Source organism: Hypanus sabinus, chromosome 2, assembly GCF_030144855.1.
Source record: "Hypanus sabinus isolate sHypSab1 chromosome 2, sHypSab1.hap1, whole genome shotgun sequence".
Taxonomy (NCBI): domain Eukaryota; kingdom Metazoa; phylum Chordata; class Chondrichthyes; order Myliobatiformes; family Dasyatidae; genus Hypanus; species Hypanus sabinus.
In genome coordinates, this window is record NC_082707.1 from 114,283,187 (window position 1) to 114,307,457 (window position 24,271).

At 40.4% G+C, this 24,271-nt stretch overlaps 1 protein-coding gene across 2 annotated transcripts in view; it reads left to right on the forward strand.

Moving 5' to 3' along the window:
• Window positions 1-24,271, forward strand: part of LOC132382512 (EH domain-containing protein 4-like) — a 63,340-nt gene that overhangs the window by 21,315 nt on the left and 17,754 nt on the right. For both annotated transcript variants that reach the window (XM_059952791.1, XM_059952784.1), the window contains exon 4: window positions 7,488-7,900. In XM_059952791.1, the coding sequence (XP_059808774.1) occupies window positions 7,488-7,900 (413 nt within the window). The remainder of the gene's footprint in view (window positions 1-7,487; window positions 7,901-24,271) is intronic.

Below are 24,271 nucleotides of genomic sequence, written 5' to 3' on the forward strand. Positions count from 1 at the left end.
GGCATAGGCCACAGGTTGCCTTGTGTCATCGTGCTGCTGCAGTACTACTGTTCCAAAGCCATACTGGGACGCATCAGACAAGATCCTAGTATGCCTTTCCGGATCATAAAGCTTCAGTATGGGCTCTTCAGTTAGGATTCTTTTCAGCCTCTGGTGAGATCAAATTCACTCATTTCCCTGCTCATGGAATGACCTAAGTGGTGTTGATGCAGTAGATAGTTGAGGGATGAACTTACCAGATAAGTCACCATCCCCAGGAAACATCATATCTCCTCTTTGTTTTGGGGCCTCTCCATGTCCTCCATAGCTGACATCTTTCCTGGGTCAGACTTCACTCATTCTTCCAATAAAACATCTCAATAGACAATAGACAGTAAGTGCAGGAGTAGGCCATTCGGCCCTTCTAGCCAGCACCGCCATTCACTGTGATCATGGCTGATCATACACAATCAGTATCCCGTTCCTGCCCTCTTCCCATATCCCTTGACCCCCGCTATCTATAAGAGCTCTATCTAACTCTCTCTTGAATGTATCCAGAGACTTGGCCTCCACTGCCTTCTGGGGCAGAGCATTCCACATATCCACCACTCTCTGGGTGAAAAAGTTTTTCCGCATCTCTGTTCTAAATGGCCTACCCTTATTCTTAAACTGTGGCCTCTAGTTCTGGACTCACCCATCAGCGGGAATATGCTTCCTGCCTCCAGTATGTCCAATCCCTTAATTATATGTTTCAATCAGATTCCCTCTCATCCTTCTAAATTCCAGTGTATACAAGCCCAGTCACTCCAATCTTTCAACATATGACAGTCCCACCATTCCGGGAATTAACCTTGTGAACCTACGCTGCACTCCCTCAATAGCAAGAATGTCCTTCCTCAAATTTGGAGACCAAAACTGCACACAATACTCCAACTGGGGTCTCACCAGGGCCCTGTACAGCTGCAGAAGGATCTCTTTACTCCTATACTCAATTCCTCTTGTTATAAAAGCCAGCATGCCATTAGCTTTCTTTTCTGCCTGCTGTACCTGCATGCTTGCTTTCATTGACTGATGTACGAGAACACCTAGATCTCGTTGTAGTTCCCCTTTTCCTAACTTGACTCCATTTAGATAGTAATCTGCCTTCCTGTTCTTGCCACCAAAGTGGATAACCTCACATTTATCCACATTAAACTGTATCTGCCATACATTTGCCCACTCAGCCAACCTGTCCAAGTCACCCTGCATTCTCATAAACATCCTCCTGACATTTCACACTGCCACCCAGCTTTGTGTCATCAGCAAATTTGCTAATGTTACTTTCAATCCCTTCATCTAAATCATTAATGTATATTGTAAACAGCTGCGGTCCCAGCACCGAACCTTGCGGTACCCCACTGGTCACAACCTGCCATTCCGAAAGGGACCCGTTAATCACTACTCTTTGTTTCCTGTCAGCCAGCCAATTTTCAATCCATGTCAGGTACTCTGCCCCCAATACCATATGCCCTAATTTTGTCCACTAATCTCCTATGTGGGATTTTATCAAAAGCTTTCTGGAAGTCCAGGTGCACTACATCCACTGGCTCTCCCTTGTCCATTTTCATAGTTACATCCTCAAAAAACTCCAGAAGATTAGTCAAGCATGATTTTCCCTTCATAAATCCATGCTGACTCGGACTGATCCTTCTACTGCTATCCAAATGTGTCATAATTTCCTCTTTTATAATTGACTCCAGCATCTTTCCCACCACTGACGTCAGGCTAACCGGTCTATGATTCCCTGTTTTCTCTCTCCCTCCTTTCTTGAAAAGTGGGACAACATTAGCTACCCTCCAATCAGCAGGAACTGTTCCTGAATCTATAGAACATTGGAAAATGATTACCAATACGTCCACGATTTCTAGAGCCACCTCTTTAAGTACCCTGGGATGCAGACCATCAGGTCCAGGGGACTTATCAGCCTTCAGACTCAACAGTCTATCCAACACCGTTTCTTGCTTAATATAAATTTCCTTCAGTTCATCCTTTACCCTAGTTCCTTTGGCCACTATTACATCTGGGAGATAGTTTGTGTCTTCCCTAGAGAAGACAGATCCAAAGTACTTGTTCAACTCTTCTGCCATTTCCTTGTTCCCCATAATAAATTCACCCGTTTCTGTCTTCAATGGCCCAATTTTGGTCTTAACTATTTTTTTACTATTCACATACCTAAAGAAGCTTTTACTATCCTCCTTTGTATTCTTGGCTAGTTTACCTTCATACCTCATTTTTTCTTGACGTATTGCCTTTTTTTTTATCTTCTGTTGCTCTTTAAAAAGCTTCCCAGTCCTCCGGTTTCCCACTCATCTTTGCTATGTTATTCTTCTCTTTTATTTTTATACTGCCCTTCACTTCCCTTGTCAGCCACGGCGGCCCCTTACTCCCCTTAGGATCTTTCTTCCTCTTTGGAATGAACCGATCCTGCACCTTCTGCATTATTCCCAGAAATACCTGCCATTTTTGTTCCACTGTCTTCCCTGCTAGGGTATTGTTCCATTGAACTTTGGCCAGCTCCTCACTCATAGCTCCATAGTTCTCCTATGAAAGTGTCTTAACACAAAGCTCACATTTCTCTTTATATAATTTCAAATTGACATTCCATATCATGTCTAGCATCTGTCTCAGTCGTGCATTGTGTTCTTCCTTGGTGGACCCCTAGACAATGATATTCATCCATCATGGTTTCAACACCAGGTATGCTCTCAAAGATCATGTGGATGGTTTCATGTAGACTTCTGGTGTTGACAGGATCCCATATAGTAACCAAGGAAAGCGATATCTTCCCTCTGGTGTGTTAAAAGTACACAGTCCTGAACTTGCCTCATCAAGCTTCATCTGCCAAAACACAGACAATGTGTCAAGTTTGCAAACTGGGACATAATCTCCTCCTATATTGGCAATTTAAAATGCTCTCTCTTGATGGCTTTATTGAACTCTCTTGGGTCTAGACATATCCGCTTTGCTCTACTTTTCTCTTGCACAATGACCAATGAGCTCAGCCAATCTGTTGGTTTTCAGTCTTCAGTATGACATTTGTCTATTTCATGCATGCTAGTTCTTGTTTGAGTTGTTTTTAAGTTCAAATGCAACTTTCTTGCATGCATGGACAACAGAAGCTACTGAATCATCTACATGAATTTTGTGTACACCAGGTAAGCATCCGAGCCCCTCAAAGACATCTGTGTACTCACGTGAATGAAGTGTGGTCATCTTTGGTCTGTGAAGCCACTACGAAAACTCTTTTCACCAGGTTGGCACTTTTACATGCACTTGGACCTAATACTGGCAGAAATCACTTTTCAACTATCAGTAGCTGTGCCTTTAGGTGCTGCCCTTTGTGCTTGAAGATTACTAAACAGCCCCCTTTTACTGGAATGTTCTCTCCAGTATAGCCTGTCACTTTTAACTTAACTGTGTCAATCTTTCTCTTTACTTTGAGAGTCTTGTAATCATCCATAGATAACAAATTAACCTGGGCTCCAGTATCAAGCTTGAATGGAATTACTGTCTCATTCAGTCACTGGAATGATCCATCCTGTTTTACCAGCACCAGCAGTTTGCAGAGAATCTACAAAGACTTCCTGCACTTCCTTAGCAACTGTGTGCACCTTTCTCTTGGTAGCCCCAGCTTTGCAGCACTTTGTGAAATGATTCCACTTCCCACAATTATTGCAGATCTTTCCATAAGCGGGATATATCTTTGGTATGTGCCTACCTCCACATTTGCTGTTTGAGCCTAGCTCTTTGTTTTGCTGTTGATTTGGGAAACGCCTTGTGCTCATCCCCTCTGTTTTCACAGCTTGCCCTGTTGTTTCAGCCCTGTGTAGTTCCTTAGCTTGTGGTCTCCGCTGCCCTACGCATATTCACAGCCTTTTTCCAGCGTCAAATCTTTTTGTGAAGCAACTCATGGACTTGCTCAGTATCTGAAGCTCAGCTAAGTGTTGGTCAAAGCTAACACCTTGTTTCTGGTCAGAGGAAAACCTGTATCTTTCAAACATGATGTTTTACTCTAGGGCAAAATACTCCTCAAATTTTGTCATTGAAGTGTCCAGTGTCAAGGTTGTCAGATCAATTGGAAAGCTGTTGTAGATGTCCAAATCATCTTTGCCAATTACAATGTAGAAAGGTGGACACTTTCAACTTTTCGTCCATTAAATATATATTGAATTGATGTTTGAAGCATTTCCAGTTATTGTAAACTGCATAGGTGCAGGAACACTTAGATTATCCATTTCAGGGTCTCACCTGAATCTCTCTTGGTGAATTCACTGAACAACACCAGCTTCAGGACACAACATGCTATCTGGCTAGCATCTTCTCTCTGTTGGAACTGAGCCTCTCTTTCATAACTGCTTGTGGTACATTTACTCTCCTTGTTTGTTTCTCACGCTGAAATAGTTGTTCTTGATAAAAGACAAACTTTGGGTGGGTAAAATTAACACATACTTATTTACAGTAAATGGCTTCAGCTCGATACCAGCACATGTGACCAGACTACCATCACTTCTGGTTCTGGGGTGAACTGCCTGCACTGCACACTGGGAACTGAAATACTTTCATCTCTTTATTGCTTGCCATGGACGCTGGCTATTTTGCTGTGTTCCTTCAGCACTTTGTTTTTGTTTATACTTGTAATTTTAAATGTTCCTACTTTCTTTTTGACCATGAAAGCAGATAAAGTTGTCCAATAGATAAGACAATACCAGCCACTGGTCAATTGCCCCAATATTTCAGGTTGAAAATTGCAGAAGTTGAGGCTACATTTTGTTCAACTCACGTGAATCTAGCAAATGAGGAAGTGGATATAAAATCTAAATATCTAGCTGTTTGTGATATGAGCAATTAGTTTGTGCACATTACTTGGGGCTATCTACAATCTGGAAGTACTTGCAGATAAATTTATTAATTCAGCAATTATGCTGGTTGCTCAGTATCACACTGACCACAATTTGGGAAATATCAAATAGGCACTGTATAGAAACTTGCATTTTCAGTTACTGATCCCTTGGTCAGCATTTGAGCTTCCTTTGCCCAATGTGTTTGGATAGAACGGATATTCCAAAGTCATGTAATTTTAATTTTTTTCTATCCTGGGTAAAACAAAATAAATTCCAATTAGATACACAAGGCGGACATTTCCCTAATATAAAATTTTGTGTATTGGTTGCTTATACAACTTTGGTGTTAATAGCAGGCTGCAGAAAGTTGTAAGCTCTTCCAGCTGCATAGTGGGGACACCTTCACAAGGCGATGTCTCAGAAAGACAGCATCCATCATTAAGGATCCCCATCACCAAGGACATACCCTCTTCTCACTGCTATCATCAAGGAGGTGGCACAGGAGCTTGAAGATACACACTCAATGTATCAGGAACAACTTCTTCCCCTCCACCAATGGAATCCGAATAGACAATGAACCCATGAACGCTAACTTATTATTTTTTCCCTCTCTTTTTGCACTACTTATTTAATTTTCTTTTTTATAAATATATACTTATTGTAATTTATGGTTTTTATTATTATGTATTACAATATACTGCTGCTGCAACCAACAAATTTCACAACATATGTCAATGATATTAAACCTGATTCTGGTTCCAAAGTCAGTACCAGTATTCTTGTAATGGTTAATGCATATTATTACACTAAGGAATGACAATAGCTACAAGCACATTGTATGGTTATATGGAGGTTTATTCTATTGATATCATATATCTACTTCTAAAACATTTTCATTAGATTGATTCCATTGCGGTAAAATTCAGAAATCAGAATAATTTTTCAGTTTTAACAAATTAAGCCAGCTGCAGAGTTTCTTTTGAGGGAAGTAGAAACTTGGAGTATATTCCTTTAGTTTTGTTTCTTAGTTGTTTTGTTTGTTTTTGTAGGTTATTGAAATGTGAGGTTTTGAATTAATAATTCAGTTGTTTTACTATGGAACTGAATAAATCTTGGCCTTTTTTCATAGTTTTGTTTGATTTCATGCCCTTTTAACTGAAGAAAAACACCCAGTGGTTAGGATTTCTGCATAGTTTTGTTTAGTTTCTGATTGATTACGGTTTAATTAGAGTCAGATTTAATATCACTGACTTAAATGATGTGAAATTTGTTATTTTTGCTGCGGCAGTACCGTCCATAAATGTGTGTCAGTTTGACTGTTGGGAATTTATTGCAGGACACCTGAAAAGGAACTATGTCTGGTTTTCCTTCCATTGTTATGTTTGACAGCCTCTTTGTATGATGATTTTGGTCAGTAATCAGATTATTTCTTTAGAGACTTTGTCATTTTGCCAGTTTTCCATAGATGTGCATGTGAATTATAGATGTGCATATTTCCACTTGGCTAATTAATTTAAGCAAAATTTTATTCAATAAGGGAGTTGAGAAATTTCATTCAGCTTTCACGTCCAAATTAATAATTTATCCCAAACTGGATTTTTCACGGTAATAAAAATGCTGTAGTAGTAGGGTGAGTAAAAGTCTTCAGGGTCTAAGCTCATCCTTTTCAAATTTGCCAAAAATTGATATCCTGAACAAGATGAAATTTTGCATCAAAGGAATAGTACAATATTATATTTTTAAAGAAAAGTTGTTTCCCTTGGTATTTTTCCTTTATTCATCAGAGCTGGACCATTTTATAAAGAAGTAAAAATATTTTCAATTTATAGTAGTTAGTTTTGTTTTCCATAAATGATACTTCTGTATTCTGAAACAAAACTGAAATACTGCAAATGAAAACTTAAAGTTTAAAAAGAAAGTAATAGAAATGCCTAGGCTAGTCAGCATCCACAAACTGAGTTATTGATTATTAGCTGGATTTATTCAACTTGTACTCTGGTGATCTTCTGGGCAGATATGCTCTAACTGTTCTTTTTTGCTTTGATCAATGTGCAGTGCCACTTGGACTTAGCAGCCTTTTGAATTTAAGGTGGTCTTAACAGGCCCAAACCTTTTTTTTCAGTTTTGGCATAATTTGTATAAAAATGGTAAATTAGAAATTACTTGCATAAACTGGATTCTTTTTTATTCCCCATTTTTTCACCCTTTTAACTCCATGGGTGCTATTTTTGTGTGTGATTGCCATTTGCATTTTTTTGTGTTGTCTCCTCCCAAAAATAATTCAGGGTTATAGATTCTAAGTTGCAGTCAATTTCATCTTCAGAAGGTCTGGGAGTAATTTCTATATGGCCATATCTACTATGTTCTGAAAAGTGCACCCCTTTATTATTTTACAAACTTTTTAGTTAAACTTTTATTAATCACCCTTGAGATGTGAAACTTCCCACCAAAGCTTCCCTTCAATGTTCAAACCTAATCCTGCTTGAAAAATTAGTAGCAAGCTGTCTTTTCACTATGCTCTTAAGTAGGAAATTCTATAAGGGTTTTTAAATGCTGTGGGTTTTCTATATAGGTTGTGCCGATTTTGATGGGAAAAAATGTCTAATCACAGTACACTTGCTATTTTAGGATATGACTTTTCAGAAGTCTTGAGATGGTTTGCTGAAAGAGTTGATCGCATAATCCTGCTTTTTGATGCCCACAAGTTGGATATATCTGATGAGTTTTCCGATGCTATCAAGGCACTAAGAGGCCAAGATGACAAAATCAGAGTTGTTCTGAACAAGGCTGATCAAGTTGATACACAGCAACTGATGAGGGTATATGGTGCCTTGATGTGGTCCCTTGGCAAAGTGATTGACACCCCTGAGGTCGTCCGTGTCTACATAGGTTCTTTCTGGTCAAAACCCCTCCAGATTACAGAAAATCGGAAACTCTTTGAAATGGAAGCAGAGGATCTCTTCAAGGATATTAAGGGTTTACCTCGGAATGCAGCACTACGTAAACTTAATGACCTCATCAAAAGAGCCAGGCTTGCAAAGGTATGAGTTTAAACAAATATTGATTGCAATATTGCACGGTTCATTGCAAGACAGTAAGTGTTGAGTTAAAGCTGGCATGTTAACTATTCTCAATGAAAGTAAAATATTGCAGTGATAGAAAATATTGTGGAGAACTATTCTACAGACTAATTAAAAACTATAATCATGGATATGATATCTTCCAGCCAACATTCCAAACTTCCCCATCTCTATTTCTGGGCTTAATCTGTCTTATAACAGAGAGTAGGTAGCGGCATAATATACAATAAGGAGTCTAGCCAAAGACAATAATGAAGTATTTACAACTGTAATTTAGCCAACAGTGTCAATTGGATAATCCCTCTTTATCACTTCTTCAAGTCCCCATCATCACATCTAGCAATAAGATATTAAAAATTGAACACGGGGTGCAGTAAGTGCCGTGACACCCAACAATACAATTTCATTGATACATTGGAAATTTGCATGCAGTGGCTGTTTAATTGGCACTTAAGCTGTCAACAAAGTGATAGAGAATGGCATAAAGGAGTCTTGAAAAACTGAAGCCATTTAAAAAATTTACTTTTAATGGGATGTAAGCCTTTCTTTCAATAGGTGAGGAGTATACTGTAAAGCAACTTTTACAGGTACTGGTGAGATCACACCTAGAGTAAACACAAAATACTCTGCAGATGCTAGGGTGAAAGCAACACACGCATAACACGCTGGAGGAACTCAGCAGGTCGGGAAGCATCCGTGGAAACGAACAGTCAATGTTTCGGGCTGAGACCCTTCATCAGGACTGAAGAGGGAGGGGGCAGGGGCCCTTTAAGGAAGGTGGGGGGAGGGTGGGAAAGGAAGGCTGGTAGCTGCCAGGTGAAAAACCAGTAAGGGGAAAGATCAAGGGGTGGGGGAGGGGATGGGCAGAAAAAGTGAAGAAGGAATGTAAGGGGAAAGCACTATGGGTAGTAGAAGGAGGCAGAACAATGAGGGAGGTGATAGGCAGCTAGAGGAGGAGGCAGAGTGAAACTGGGATGGGGGAAGGGAGAAGGAGGGAATTACTGGAAGTTGGTGAATTAAATGTTCATACCAAGGGGCTGGAGACTACCCAGATGGTATATGAGGTATTGCTCCTCCAACCTGAGTTTGGCCTCATCATGGCAGTAGAGGAGGCCGTGTATGGACATATCCGAATGGGAATGTGAAGCAGAGTTGAAGTGGGTGGCAACCGGGAGATCCTGTCTGTTGTTGCGGACGGAGTGGAGGTGCTCGACAAAGCGGTCCCCCAATCTGCGTCGGGCCTCACCGATGTAAAGGAGACCGCATCGAGAGCACTCGATGCAATAGCTGAACCCAACAGATTCACAAGTGAAGTGTTGCCTCACCTGGAAGGACTGTTTGGGGCCCTGAATGATGGTAAGAGAGGAAGTGTAGGGATAGGTGTAGCACTTCGCTTGCAGGGATAAGTGCCAGGTGGGAGGTCTGTGGGGAGGGATGTGTGGACCAGGCAGTCACAGAGGGAACAACCCCTGAAGAAAACGGAGAGGGGTAGAGAGGGAAAGATGTGCTTAGTGGTGGGGTTCTGTTGAAGCTGGTGGAAGTTGCAGAGGATAATGTGCTGGATCCGGAGGCTGGTGGGTTGGTAAGGGAGGACAAGGGGAACTCGGTCCCTCTTGTGGTAATGGGAGGATGAGGTGAGGGCCAAAGTGCAGGAAATGGAGGAGATGCAGGAGAGGGCATCATTGTTGACAGCAGAAGGAAAATCACGATCCTGGATCATGCGAGTAAGCATTCGGCACGGACCAGAAGGGCCAAGATGGCCTGTTTCCGTGCTGTAATTGTTATATGGTTAAAGAAAGAGGACTTTTGAGATGTCCTGGAATGGAAAGCCACATCCTGGGAGCAGATGCGGCTGAGACGGAGGAACTGGGAATAGCATTTAGAAGATGTCACTGGACAGTCTGTCTCCAGAGATGGAGACCAAGAGATTGAGAAAGGGGAGAGAAGTGTCCGAGATGGACCAAGTGAATTTGAAGGGTGGGTGGCAAAGTCGATGAAATTAACGAGCTCAGCATGGGTGCAGGAAGTGCAATCAGTGTAGTGAAGGAAGAGTTAGGGAGCAGTCCACATAACCAACGAAGAGGCAGGCATAGCTGGGGGCCATGCGAGCGCCCATAGCTACACCCTTGGTCTGAAGAAAGTGGGAAGAGCTGAAAGAGGTTATTAAGTGTGAGTACCTGTTCCGCCAACTGGAGGAGTGTGGTGATGGTGGGGAACTGGTGAGGTCTATTGTCAAGAAAGCAGTGGAGGGCTTTGAGGCCTTCATTCAAGGAGGTGTATAAGGATTGGACATCCATAGTGAAAATGAAACGGTCGGGACCGGGGAGCTGGAAGTTATTGAAGAGATGGAGGTCATGGGATGTGGTAGCGGGTCTGAGTTGTGATCAAAGAAGCAGGGAGAGGTGGAGATCACAGAGGGGGGAGCAGTGAGAGAGGGTCTCACTGAACTCCCATCGAAGGGAAGATTTAAGCTTCTTCAGGGTAGGCATACCTCGAAATGACTTCACAGTGGAGTAGCGAATCGTAAGCACAAAATACTCTGCAGATGCTGGGGTCAAAGCAACACACACAACATGCTGGAGGAACTCAGCAGGTGGGAAGCATCCGTGGAAACGAGCAGTCAGCATTTCAGGCCAAGACCCTTCATCAGGACTGAAGAGGGAGGGGGCAGGGGCCCTATAAAGAAGGTGAGGGGAGGGTGGGAAGGAGAAGGCTGATAGGTGCCAGGTAAAAAACCAGTAATGGGAAAGATCAAGGGGTGGGAGAGGGGTACCTAGAGTACTCTACATTTTTACTCACCATACTCAAGCACTCCTGAATTGCATTGGAAGAATGCAGATGAGTTTCACTATTTTGATTCCTGGGATGAGGGAGTTAACATGTAAAGAGAAGTTGAACAGATTGAGTCCAAATTCTTTGGAGTTTAGAAGAATGAAATGAGCCTGAAGGGTATTTGTCAGTGCGGATGATGATGCCATTCAAGAATGGTTGTAGATAAGATATTCTTTTAGTATAAGGTCTTAAAACAAAGATAAAGAGGAATTACTTTTCTGAGGGTTGTTCTTCCAGTGAGCTGTGGAGTCAGATTCATTGTGGAGATTGAAAAAGATTTGAATTCCAAGTGAGTTGATGGTTGTGATTGCCAAAATTGCATTATCTACAATCGTTTTGAAAGGTAGAGCAGACTCGAGGGCCTGATTGGCCTGCTCCTGCTCTTGATGCATGGTTTTGTCAGTTAGTTAGATAGATTTTACATATGTTCTGTAGGTTAGATTGAAGCATGTAATCAGCATTTCTTCTTAATAAATGGTGAATGTTTTAATAAACCAAGAAATAGGTGAAGTAGAGCCCAAAATCAGTCCTTCTGAAGAGTCTCGGTCTGAAACGTCGACTGTACTTTTTTCCATAGATGCTGCCTGGCCTTCTAAGTTCCTCCAGCATTTTGTGTGTTCCCCAAAATTTATGCAATGTCATCTCCATAAGTGAAGTTCTCTATTTTAGGAAAGTCCTAATCAAGAAATTCGGACAAATTATTGGCCAATCTTTTGGAGAAAGTACTGTGAGAATGTTGAACCAGTTTCAGGATTATATGTATTCTTTCTGTTCAGGTACCCTAAACATACGAAGGTTTGATGTAAGCATTTATAATCTGAAAACAATGGTGGGAATTGTTTAAATAAAATCAGTGAGGCTAACTAGATATCAGATTTGCTCTAGTGAGAGGAATGATGCCTCTTGTTCTACTTTCTAAATGTCCATGGCAGCTTTCCTACATCACAAACAATGCTTCACAAGGACAAAATAAAATTAATGATCTTCATTTATTTAATCCTTCCAGTGAATTTAGAGGATTTTACAGAGGCAGCATCATTCATCTCTCCACAATGAACTTCATACTAACAAAATATTAAAAATCTTAGCAGAAGAGCTTGTAGTGTGTAGTGCTATGCAATTTTGATTTCACAGAGCTTTCTCTGGCATAGCTTCTAAAGAAAGAATATTAAATGTCTAACTGGCTGCCATGTCATTTATTACATCAGTGTTTTTTTGTTTTCAATTTTAATTTTCCTTCTGTTAAGCTGCACAAGTTTGAATATTGTATTAATACAATGGTTGCCGTGAATCAGATTGTGAGCGATGGGCCATCCTAAATCAGTCAGGCAGGATGCAATGGGCTGTAGGAATAATTTAGGTATTATAATTTAATCATCGCTATTGCTTCATTGTGCAAAATAGGTCCAGAGTATATCTCTATATAGCATGTTTTCTGTTCCAAATGTACCATATATGTTATGTGTACTGTATTTGTCAAAAGAGAGCTAGGTGACTATCTGAAGCAAAAGAATATGCACGCAATGGGGTAATGGCCTGTGAGTAGGAATACCTGAATTGCTGTGGCATGGAGTTGGTACAGACTTGATAAAGCAAATGGCCTCCTTCTGCTGGTGACACAAAATTCTTTAGTGCTGCAGTCTTGGTGTACCATAGCTTTCAATATTGTACAGTTATATTGTAGCAGTCCTGTAGAAACCCCACACACGTAATAGTGACCTTGTTATAACCCAGGCTGAAGGGTGTGTTATATTTATGTCACTTGTATCCTGAGGATATACTTCATGGTCATGCTGGAGACTTTTGGAAGTCTCAACTGCAAGGTCGTGTACTGCATATATATTTTAATGTCATATTTCTATTTACAATAGAACACTGACGCATTCTTCTTAGTTTCCCTGAATGATTGCTTGTTTATGTCTGATATTTTATTTTTGTAAACAACCAAGCAGAACTTTGCTTTGGAAATTATAGCAGTTAACAAATTATTTGCAGATACACTTTGAAATTCCTTCTACTTTATATCCTTTTAATTTATATGAAAACAAATTCAAAGCTGCTGAATATCAGTGGCATTGAGACAGTCGTTTGCACTCCAAATCTCTACAAAATGCCTTTGTAAATTGCTTAGGTATCTCATGAGTATTCCTATACCTACTCTTTCTGAATTGCAACTGTTGCTAGTAGAACACTTTAATTCACTACTTTCAGCATGGTGAACATCTTGTTATATGGTAAGTTATTTGTGAAAGTCTTATTGTTGTGGTCTATTATTGTGCATAATAAAGTTGGTACCAACACTTTAAAATACGTGGCAAATTAATTTCATGCACAATTTGCCCTTACAGATGAAATTATGTCTAATGTCTAAATATTAGTGTAATCCAAATTTGTAGACAATAGAAGGCTCATTCAGAGAAAAGCAGTGAGAACAAAATAGGGAAGTAGTGTGAAACTTTATTTACAGAGGCCCAAAATAAATTGTTTTTGGTCACTTGCATAAACATGAAAGTCATGAACTTTATGCGATGTCTTTGCCGTTGTTATTCATGGTGAGTGGCAGATCACCAACCTGCTACACCCTCCCTCCCGGGCACTCTCCCCGTAACTGTAAGAAGTGTAACACCTATCCCTATGCGTCCTCCCTTCCCACCAAAAGAGCCCTAAATAGTCCTTCCAGGTGAGGCAGAAATTTAATTGCATATATTCCAGCTTAATTAATTGCATCTGTTATACTTTATAACTCCAAAACACAAGAACTAATTGAAAGGAAAACAAGAGAACTGGGAATGCAAGTCTAACTCGATTTTACTTTAAGTGGCGTATGTATGTATGACACGGTAGCATGATGACGTATGCCATTTGCACACTTCTTACATATAAAGATAATGAATTATTTAAACAACAAAATGCTTTATCAAATGATACATTTACAGTATTATTGAAATATTAAATACATATCAGTATCCAGTGCTTCTGATGTGGCCTCATCAGGAAGCAGATAGGGTGACCACTTTGCTGAACACCTGTGCTCTGCCTGCTGAGGCCATCTGGATTTTCTGAATTCCAGCTAATATTCTTCTTATTCCCACACTGACATGTTTGCCTTGAGCCTCCTGTACCACTAAGGTGAGGCCAAACGCAAGCACCTCATGTTCTGCTGGTACTCTACAACTTGGCAACATGAACATTGAATTGTCCAACTTCCAGTAAACTGCTTGCCCTCTGTTCTTTCAGAATCAGAATCGGACTTATTATCACTGTCATGAGACGTGAAATTTGTTAACTTAGCAGCAGCAGTTCAATGAAATACATAATCTAGCAGAGAGAGAGAAAAAAACATAATAAGTAAGCAAGTAAATCAATTACGTATCTTGAATAGATTATTTAAAATGTGCAAAAAACAGAAATACTATATATTAAAAAAGTGAGGTAGTGTCCAAAGCTTCAAAGTCCATTTAGGAATCGGATGGTAAAGAGGAATTGCTGAGTGTGTGCCTTCAGTCTTCTCTATCTCCTACCTGATGGTAACAGTGAGAAAAGTGCATGCCCTGGGTGCTGGAGATTTTTAAAAATGGATGCTGCCTTTCTGAGGCACAGTTTCCTAAAGACGTCTTGGGTGTTTTGTAAGCTAGTGCCCAAGATGAAGCTGACTAGATTTACAAACTTCTGCAGCTTCTTTCGGTCCTGTGTAGTAGCCCCTCCCCAGATCAATGCAGACTCCTCCTCCCAGATTCTTTTCTTTCCTCCTTTCCTCCCACTCAATTCCTTCCCCCTTTACTACCATCAGCCCTCTCTGCCTCCCTACGTTGATTCCATGCTCCACCTTCCTGTCCTATTAGAGTACCTTGACTCTGCCACCTATTACTTCCCAGCTTCTGGTGCTATTCCCACATTCCTCTACTCCAGCTGCCTATTTCCCAACCTCACCTGGATCCACCTGTCACCCAGCAGTTCTTGCTCCACCCCATGCTTCCTCCTTTTTATACTGGCTATTTCCCCTCCATCTTTCAGTCCAGATGGAGGGTCTTGACCTGGACCATCAACTGTTCGTACCCCTTCATAAATTCTGCCTGATTTGCTGAGTGCCTCCAACCTTTTGTGTGTTGCTGTCGTCCCCAGTATCTCCCAAGTTGCATTCCTACATAGTTTTACTAAGAAGTGTCGACATTGAACCTGTGATTCAGTGTAGTCCTAATTTAGACTAGGACTAAATTGTCAGGTCACTTGGCTGAGTGCTGCTGGTAACATGAAACCCAGTACTACCTGTCTCATGGTCGGGTGGTGAGCGACTAAACTGGCTTGCCTGGTGAGGAGGGTGGCTAGACACCCTGCAGGATGAAGGGCGGATGAACCCTCTCATAGGGTTAACGGCCATCTAGCAAACACATGCCGTGAAGCACAGAAAGGGCATCCCTTGCAAGAAAGCTCGGTCTGGCCATTCACTGCAACAGAACTTCCCCCAGCCATCTTGGACCCCACCATGCTGCTGGATCTGGGAGGGGATGTTGAGAGGGTGGGTCTGGACTTGAGCAACCCCCTACTCACCTAAAATCCATTCACACACACGCTGTGACTCAGAATTTAGACTCAGAATTGTCCTTCATCTCTGTGGTGAGGAGTTGCAGGAAGATAGATAGGAAATTTCAAGTAATCTACATATTTTGAATTAATTTTATAATCTCAGATGTATTTGTTAACAATTTCTTTCTAGTATTTTAAGCATTTCAATTGCATTTCTAAAGTTTAATTTTCATCTTGGATTTTATTTTCGGTAATATGATAAAATACTGTTTTTGGAATATTTTCCTATGTTTGTAAGTCATTTATAGACATTGCCAATTGTCAGTTGGTAAGCCTGGAAGAGAGCTTAAGCAGCCTTCAAAGTAGTTTCAGGACAGGACCTGCCATTTATATTACGTAAATATAATCCAAAGTGTTGTGTTTTAAACATTTTTTTGCAACTTCCAAGGAGTTGTTTGGACACTGTCAACAAGTATAGTTAACTCATTAATATATAAATAAAAACTCAGCTCAACTAAAGGCATCAGTCCTCCTCCTCAGTTTCACTCAGTGTTGTAACATTTCAGTCTGACTCAAGAACACAGTCATAGAAAATATCAACTGTCAAGCTCCATTAAAAAATTGTACGTTTAAAGAAATTATTCTTCAAAATTAGAGTGAGTTTAGCTTCATTCTGTTTAATTTTGTTGTTGTGCACTATCCAGGAATCAATCTGGTAAACCTTCTCTGGATTCTTATTGAAAGTTTAAGCATACTCAGATATATATTCCAGATGCTGAATCACCAGAGTTACACAGCATGGAAGCAGGCCCTTCGGCCAAAATTATCAATGCCGACCAAGTTGCTTACCGCAGTGAGTCCCATCTGACAGTGTTTAGCCCTTAATCTTCTAATCCTTTCCTAGCTATTTACTTGTCTAAGTGTCTTTTAAACATTGTATTTGTACCTACCCCTACCACTTCCTCTGGCAGTTCTATACACCAACCATGTCCTTTGTGGAAAATGTTGCCCTTGGGTCCCCTCTAAATATGCTTCTTTGGTTAAAACTGTGTCCTTTAGTTTGAGGCTCCTCTATCCTGGGGAAAAGGTTGTGACCATTCACCCTATCTGTGCACTTTATGGTTTTATAACCTTCTCTAAGGTTGAATCTCAGCCCCATATCTCTTCTCTTGCCCATTTAGGGCAACAGTGAAAGTTCTCCATCTTTGGCGGTGTTCATGCCTTCCTTCATCATGTTACTAGATTCCTCGATTTTCAAATACCGTCAGTCATGCAAGTCCTGGGTGGAGACTTCATTGCTGTTTCTGTAACAGTTTTGTTTTACCAGTCAGGTTGAGCTGAACCCCCAAACCTGGAGGATCGATGGACTGCTCTTTGACCTGTTTGAAGTGGGTGACCTTACCAAGAGCCAAGGCATAAAGCCCTGACTCCAGCCAAAAAGCTCTCCAGGTCATTGAGGCATACAAGCCTCTAAACCACGACAAAGTTGTAGCCTTCTTGGGTTCCAGGGGGAAATAGTCTCAGCCTATCCAGTAGCTCCTTATAGTTCATGCCCTCAAGTCCAGTGTTATTCTTATGAATCTTTTCTACATTTTTTTTGGCTTAATGATTTCCTTATGGCAATCAGAATGGTGTTTCATTATCAACTTGTGCAGTTGTAGCACAGTGTCTCTCCTCTTGTACTCTATGCTGTGAACAATGAAGGCAGGTGTTCCAGACACCTTAATCACCAAACTGCCTGTGTGGCCACTTACACGGAGCTATGTGCTCTCAGTTCTCTTTAATTGGAGATTCATAAAACATAGAAACATAGAAAACCTACAGCACAATACAGGTCCTTCACCCCACAAGGTTGTGCTGAACGTGTCCCTACCCTAGAAATTACTAGGCTTACCCATAGCCCTCTATTGTTCTAAGCTCCATGTACCTATCCAAAAGTCTCTTAAAAGACCCTATCGTATCCACCTCTACCACCTTTGCCGGCAGCCCGTTCCACGCACTCACCATTCTCTGAGTAAAAAAACTTACCCCTGCCATCTCCTGTGTACCTACTCACCAGCACCATAAACCTGTGTCCTCTTGTGGCAAACATTTCGGCCCTGGGAAAAAGCCTCCGACTATCCATACGATCAATGCCTCTCATCATCTTATACACCTCTATCAGATCACCTCTCATCCTCCATCGCTCTGAGATTCATGCGCCTCAAAAACTAAAATTTACTTTATGTTGGAAGGTTATTATATCTTAAATTTGGATCTTGGGAGTCACCATATGTATTTAGTTATATTTTTCCCACCATGAATGGAAACTGTGTAACTATTTTGAACATTGTATTTCAAAGAATATTGGGTGCTTAGTTGAGAATATGCAGAAGAAGGTTAGTTAAATATTTTGACCGTTAGAAATCAAATAATGTGTGATCAGGTGAAGTATATTTGAGAGATTAGATCAATAATAGCACAAAATACTCAAAGGATCAAATGTCTTACAGATATTCTATCTCTTTTTGTTCTTCAAAACTACAGTATGTTGGTAGCGCAGTGTTTAAATTAATAGTGTAGTAACTGTAGCCCATACTAAGAAAGCAGAACTATGAGGTCAAATCCCACCACGGGCACAACAAAACTTAACTTCAGGTAATGTTGTGAAATTTGAAAAAAGCAATTCCAGTAGTAATGGTGACTTTAAAATTACTGCAACTTGTAAAAACCTGAAGTTCACTAAAACCTTCACAAATCTTAGACTATCAGTCCAGACAAGGTGGTCAATGGCTAATGACCTCTGAAGTCACCGTCCAGAGTAGTTCAGAATTGGCACTAAATTCTGGCCTTGTCAATAAATCCCCCGCCCCCCCTCCCCAAATAATGAATAAAATAAAAATTCTGTATTCGGAGATAAAAACCTGATATGAAAGTCTGGCCACATGCATGCAAATTATACAAAACCAGTTATACGAACAAGTTTTGAAGGTGTGTTTGGAATGGAAACTCTGGTAATCATTAGATCAGCATAGAGGATGCAAAGTAGTGAAGTAATGTCTGTGGCCATACATGCAGCTATAAAGACAATAATGAGTTGAACAATCTGGCTCATAATTTACTCAGTTTTCTTCATTATTGTCTTCAACCTGAAAGTGATGATCAGCACTACATCAACCCCATCAATATGTCCCAGTCTGAAAGTTGTTAGTGGAATTGGTTCCAGAAAATGTGAGAAACTTGTCATTCTAATGCAGTTGTATGTGATCCTGACTGGTCACTTCACTGGCTAGCTAGCAGTGAGAATCATTTTCTTGACAAATGGAATTCAGCTACATTTCATTGTAAATCTACATTACAAATATTGTATAATTATAGTTTCTTACTTGCCTTCACCCCCACCATTGGTGGAGCACACTTAAGGTTAGTGTTAAAAAAACAGTTTTTTACACCTTAAATTTTTGTGTCAACATTTGGTACAGACAATCTATTGTTTCCGGTGATCAGCACAGACTTTATTTTGGGGATACGAAGGAATTCCTCAGCCTGTAGTTGTTTGGTCAAAAGACAATAGATGTGGGAGATGAAAGTGAACCAATAATACAGAAATATCACTTGCTGTATGTTACAACTCACCTGATTATTATGTTTTGTGGTATCTAAATCGGTAATCCCTTTTGTTTTGATTTCTTTTTCAAAACCTGCTTGCTCAAATCAAGAGTTACTGTAAAATAAAAGATGTTTTACAATTTGTTGCTCAGTTTGGGTATAACCAGCGGAAATAACTTGAGTAGAAATGTTATAGTACACGTTTAACATCCCTGTGTAAAATCCAGTGGGTCAGATCTTCTAACATCTCATTTGCCAGCAATTTTTCATACTTGTGACAGCAATGCTCTTCTGTCCTTGATGAACTCCCTGGCTTTCAGCAGACAGCTTGTCTGGCAAATTGTAGAACTGGTCTTCAAGCAAACCGATGACCTTAATTTCTACACTTTGGCATTAAGTTATTTGGAGAGGACAGTGGAAAATCTCAAAGCCTTTGTTACCTGTGGGAGCTGCCTTAGGAAATGAGCCAGCCACTCTAGAGATTGAAACCAAGCATCATCTAGCTTTACTGTACAGGAGCTTCCTGCATATTCCATCAAGTTGTGTTCCTCACGTCATGTCTGGTGAATGCCTGTGAATTAAAAGTCTGATTTAATTGCTGTTGGATGTGGTGTAATTTTCTGCTTGTATATGTAAACAGGATGCTTGAAAATGAACAGGAAATCCAGGTGAACTCTGCAGTCTAGATTTGGAGACATGGTTAAATTACGCATGTAGTACTACTTAAAAGCTGGATACCAGATTTAACATCATAGTTTTTGAGTTAGTGGACCAGTAATCGGGCATTTGGACTGGAGACGTGAATTTACATTTCACTATGGCATCTTGTTTGAAAACCAAATAGAAATAGTAATTCAATAAAGTCACATTGATGACAATTATGAAACCCTAGTTTTTCATTAAAAGTCAAATCAAATCAATAATGACTTTTGGGAAGGATAGTATGCTGATCTTAGTCTGGTCAATGTTCGTCCATATGCACCGATGTAACTGATTCTCATGGGCAGTTAGGGATGGTTAGTAAACGCTGGTGTGGCCAGCAATGTGGACATGACATGAATAAATTAAAACTCTCTTGCTCCTTCCCCCACAACATTCTTGCTCCCTCAGCTCCTTTCAATTGAGAGAATCTTTTTCCTTGTCGGGGTCTTGCTGAGCCAGATGGTGGTGTCAGTATTCCCTGATGCACCGAATCATATTGGTGCTGCCTGGATTTCTGGAGGCAGAGGCCATTCTAAGTTCGTGGAAGTTTAGAGCTGCTTTGAATGTCTTGGTGGTTAATGTGTTGGTAGTTACTGTGCTGGCAGGTGAGGCATTTACACTGAATTCATTAGTTCTGTTATATGGATTTCTAGTGTTATAGAATTATTTTCTGCCCATGTGATATGGTGTGTATCAGCTTTAACAATATGGGATATAATCACTTCCAGATCTACTCCCTCGGATTAGTATTTTCCTGTCCTGTACTTGCAGTATTGTTCCATTCCTATTTTGTGTAATATGTCTGTTCAATTATTCTGCATGCTTCCCTTCCCTCCCATGATTGTGCATCTTTCCCATCTCTGTTTCAGATAGTTCTGCCCTTTTGTTCTCCTTTAACCTGATTGTGCCCCCCCCCCCATCTCTCTTAGCATTCTGAATTGTGTTGTCTCTACAATGGGTTCTCATTCTTGTAAGCTGGAGTAGAAGAAAGTATAGCAGTTAAGTGGCTTGTTGATTAGAAAAAAAAACAGAAAATGTAGCACTAGAAGTTTGAGCAAAATATTGTTGGGACTGCTGCTTTTTACAATGTATATCAATGGATTTATGGCTAAATTTGCCACTGATACAAAGATAGTTTAGGGGAATGGGCAAAGAAGTGGCAAATGAAATACAATGTTGGAAAGTGTATGGTCATGCACTTTGGTGGAAGAAATAAACGAGCAAACTATTATTTAGATGGGGAGAGAATTCAAAATGCAGAGATGCAAAGGGTCTTGGGAGTCCTTGTGTAGGATACCCTAAAGCAGGGTTCCCCAATTAGTTTTCCACAAGTGCTAGGTTATGTCAAGCATGCCAAGCCAAGGGCCAAAACATTCAGGGTTTTTTTTCATTGCGCCAGTAAGTTGTTTTATGGGCAGATTGTGTTGTTGCTGCTATTACCATTTTTTATTATTATTAGTAGTAGTAGTGGTACCGGTAGTAGTAATAATTTAGGCCTGGGATTCTCAAAGCCTGTGTTGTGGTTCACACAAGAAAAAAAATGCACTCTTGAAACAAAATAAGTCCAAAACCAACCATTTAATTATGACTGTAGCTATCGCAACTGTCAGCTGTCACATTGAGAATTCATCTGGGATTTAAAAAACACACACACACAAAAAAACATGGTAGTCTTCACCACTTCTCTTCCACACAGGGTTTTAGTAGTACTGCCTTTTCCACTGTTTCTGTTCTCTCATTTAATCTATTTGTTCTTTTTAATTAAGCTATGTAGCATTTGAAGTATGAAGAGTAGTTATAAATGAAATTATCAGTATTATTGGTGTTGTAATATTATTATACCACAATAAGATTGACAAATGGACAAAAATAAATTGATTCACTCACCAATCAGTGAGGGAAGTGACAGTGATGGGATGAGGCAATCCTTCTGATGTCGGGCCTGTATTCTGTTGTGGCAATCCTGAGGCACTGGCCAAGATGTGCATTGGAGAGTCTGTTTCTGCCCTGGTTCTTGATAGAGTTCATTGAAGAAAAGGATGACTCACATATGTACCTGGAGGGGAACAGTGTGAGTAGGAACATTGCAATAGCTCTTGTGTTTTTGAATTGAGCTTGGGGAATCAAGTTAATCCAAAAGTCACTCACCCCAATGTCCTTGTATTGTGCTTTGAGCAAATCAGATATTCCCATTTCCAAGACCTCCATTTGAAGAGTTGCCTTATCTATGGAAGGCACCAGACTTTTGGCCTCTGCAGTCCCCTGGCCATCAGCCGAAACGGAGAACGGCTGTCTCAGGAAGAGGAGGATGTCACCTGAGACTGTAGGGGAGCTTTCAAATCGTTCCCTGAAGTTTTCTGCCGGGCTTGTCACGAAACCCTTCATCACTGGATCCTCCCGCATTTCATTCTTCTCACAATGCTTCCGCAGATGTGGAAAGTGCAACTTTCTCCCGTGAATGTCTCTCTCCAAAAGGTTCAGCTTTGATCAGAAAGCAGTAGGTCGCGTGCTCTACGGGGGCGTAGGTCGCGTGTACGGTGTGGGATGAGATTAAAATAAATTAGAACAGCGTGCGCTTTATTTACATGTTAAGACAAGTGCGTTCAAGTAAGTGCCAGTGGGTCGGCGCGGTCTGGACCTGGCCCGCGGTCCGCCTGTTGGGGTTGTCTGCCCTAAGGGTTAACCTCCAGGTTGAGTCGGGGGTGAAGAAGGCGAACACAATGTTGACATTCATTTCTAGAGGTATAGAATACAAGAGCAGGGATGTGATGGTGAGGCTCTCGTGAGACAGTTGTGTGCAGTTTTGGGTCCCTTATTTTAAAAAGGATATACTGACGTTGGAGAGGGTTCAGAGAAGATTCAGAAGAATGTTTACAGGAATGAGAGGGTTACCGTATGAGGAATGCCTGGCAGCTCTTGGGCTGTATTCCCTGGAGTTCAGGAGCATGAAGGAGAATCTTATAGAAACATTCCGAATGTTAAAAGCCTTGAACAGATTAGATATGACAAAGTTATTTCCCATAGAGAGGGGAGTCAGGAAAAGAGGGCATGAGTTCAGGATTGAAGGGCGTCCATTTAAGACAGACATGCGGAGAAATTACTTCAGTCAGAGGGTGGTAAATCTGTGGAATTTGTTGCCACGAGCGACTGTGGAGCCCAAGTCATTGGGTGCACTTAAGACAGAGATAGATAGGTTCTTGATTAGCCAGGGCATCAAAGGGTATGGGGGAAGACAGGGGAATGGGGATGACTGGAAGAATTGGATCAGCCCATGATTGAATGGTAGAGCAGACTCGATGGGCCAATTGACCTACTTCTGCTCCTATATCTTATGGTCTTATATTAAGATGGTCTGTGATGTTTAAGAGTAACTCAAGTAAGCTGTTAAGGTGGAAAAATAGCAGAAGAATGATGCTAAAGCTGGAGAGAGAGAATTGTTTTAAATTCAGATAAAATATTTGGGCTATGTTCATTAGCAGCATTGACACAAAATGAGAAACAGAGCCACTTGAACCTTTGGGAAATCTTGCAAATACTTTTTATATAAATAGCTTCTAGTTGGTGTTAGGAGTAGGTTGTGTCAACTTTGGCAGGAGTACACACTGGACAGTGCACTTTGAAGAAATTCCCAGGGCGGTTGTTTATTTTAAAGGAAATGGCCTGCATTTAAATAGCCCCTTAAGGCTGTTCCAAAGTGCTTTTACAGGTAATGAACTGCAGTTAATGTAGACAGTTATAGCTGCAAAAATTGGCAAAAAAAATCTGTGACAAATAACATTAATTTCTTCATTCTTCGTTGACTGTATGGTCCTTTGTGACACTGCACATGAAAATTAAAAGAGGTGTACTTCAGGCAGAGCTGATTGGACCAGGTCACAGAAATGTAATTCAAGCAGCATTTTAAATTCATAGTTGTGGTAAAATATAAACTTTAAATTTGCAAACAAAAATATAAACATTTTGGTTGTTCATTCATGGATGTAGACATTGCTGCAAATGTTGGTATTAGTTGCCCATCCCTCAACTGTAGAGGAAGATGAGAGTCAGCAGCTTTGATGGTACTGGAGTTACATATGGACAGACTGACTGCAGATGTTCTACCTGAGATACATTTAAAAAGTCATGTAAAATTTTAACATAATAAGTAGTTTCATGGTTACTATTATTATTTCTTATTGCAAAGTTATTTAATTACTTAAATTCCCCATTTGCCACAGTTGGATTTAATTTGTAATTCTGGTCAAAGTGTTGGTTCAGTAAACACACTACAATGCAGTTAGAAAAGTCCATAACTTACAGAACAGTGAAAGAAACTGGGCTGAAAGGGAGGGAGGAGTTTCTCTGAAGTAAGGGTTGTAGGCTTGGACAAAGCAAAATGGAAATGCTATGCCATGATTGGCAGGAGCTGTGACAGACTTATATAGTATTTCCATTGTAAATAGGACAATTTAGAATGCAAATTTTGAATCAAGCAATGAAGGCATGAACTATCTTAAACTGGAAGTATACATAGATTTATTTTACTGTGGGGATTAATACACCAGTGCTTGTGCTTGTCTGAAGTGCATTACAAGTTAATAGTTTACAAACCTGGATTTGGGCAAGGCTACCCTCTGTTTCTCTTTTATTTGTTTTGTATATTGATGCTTTTGCCAAGTTCAGCAGGAAGGATGTAGGTAAAGGAAC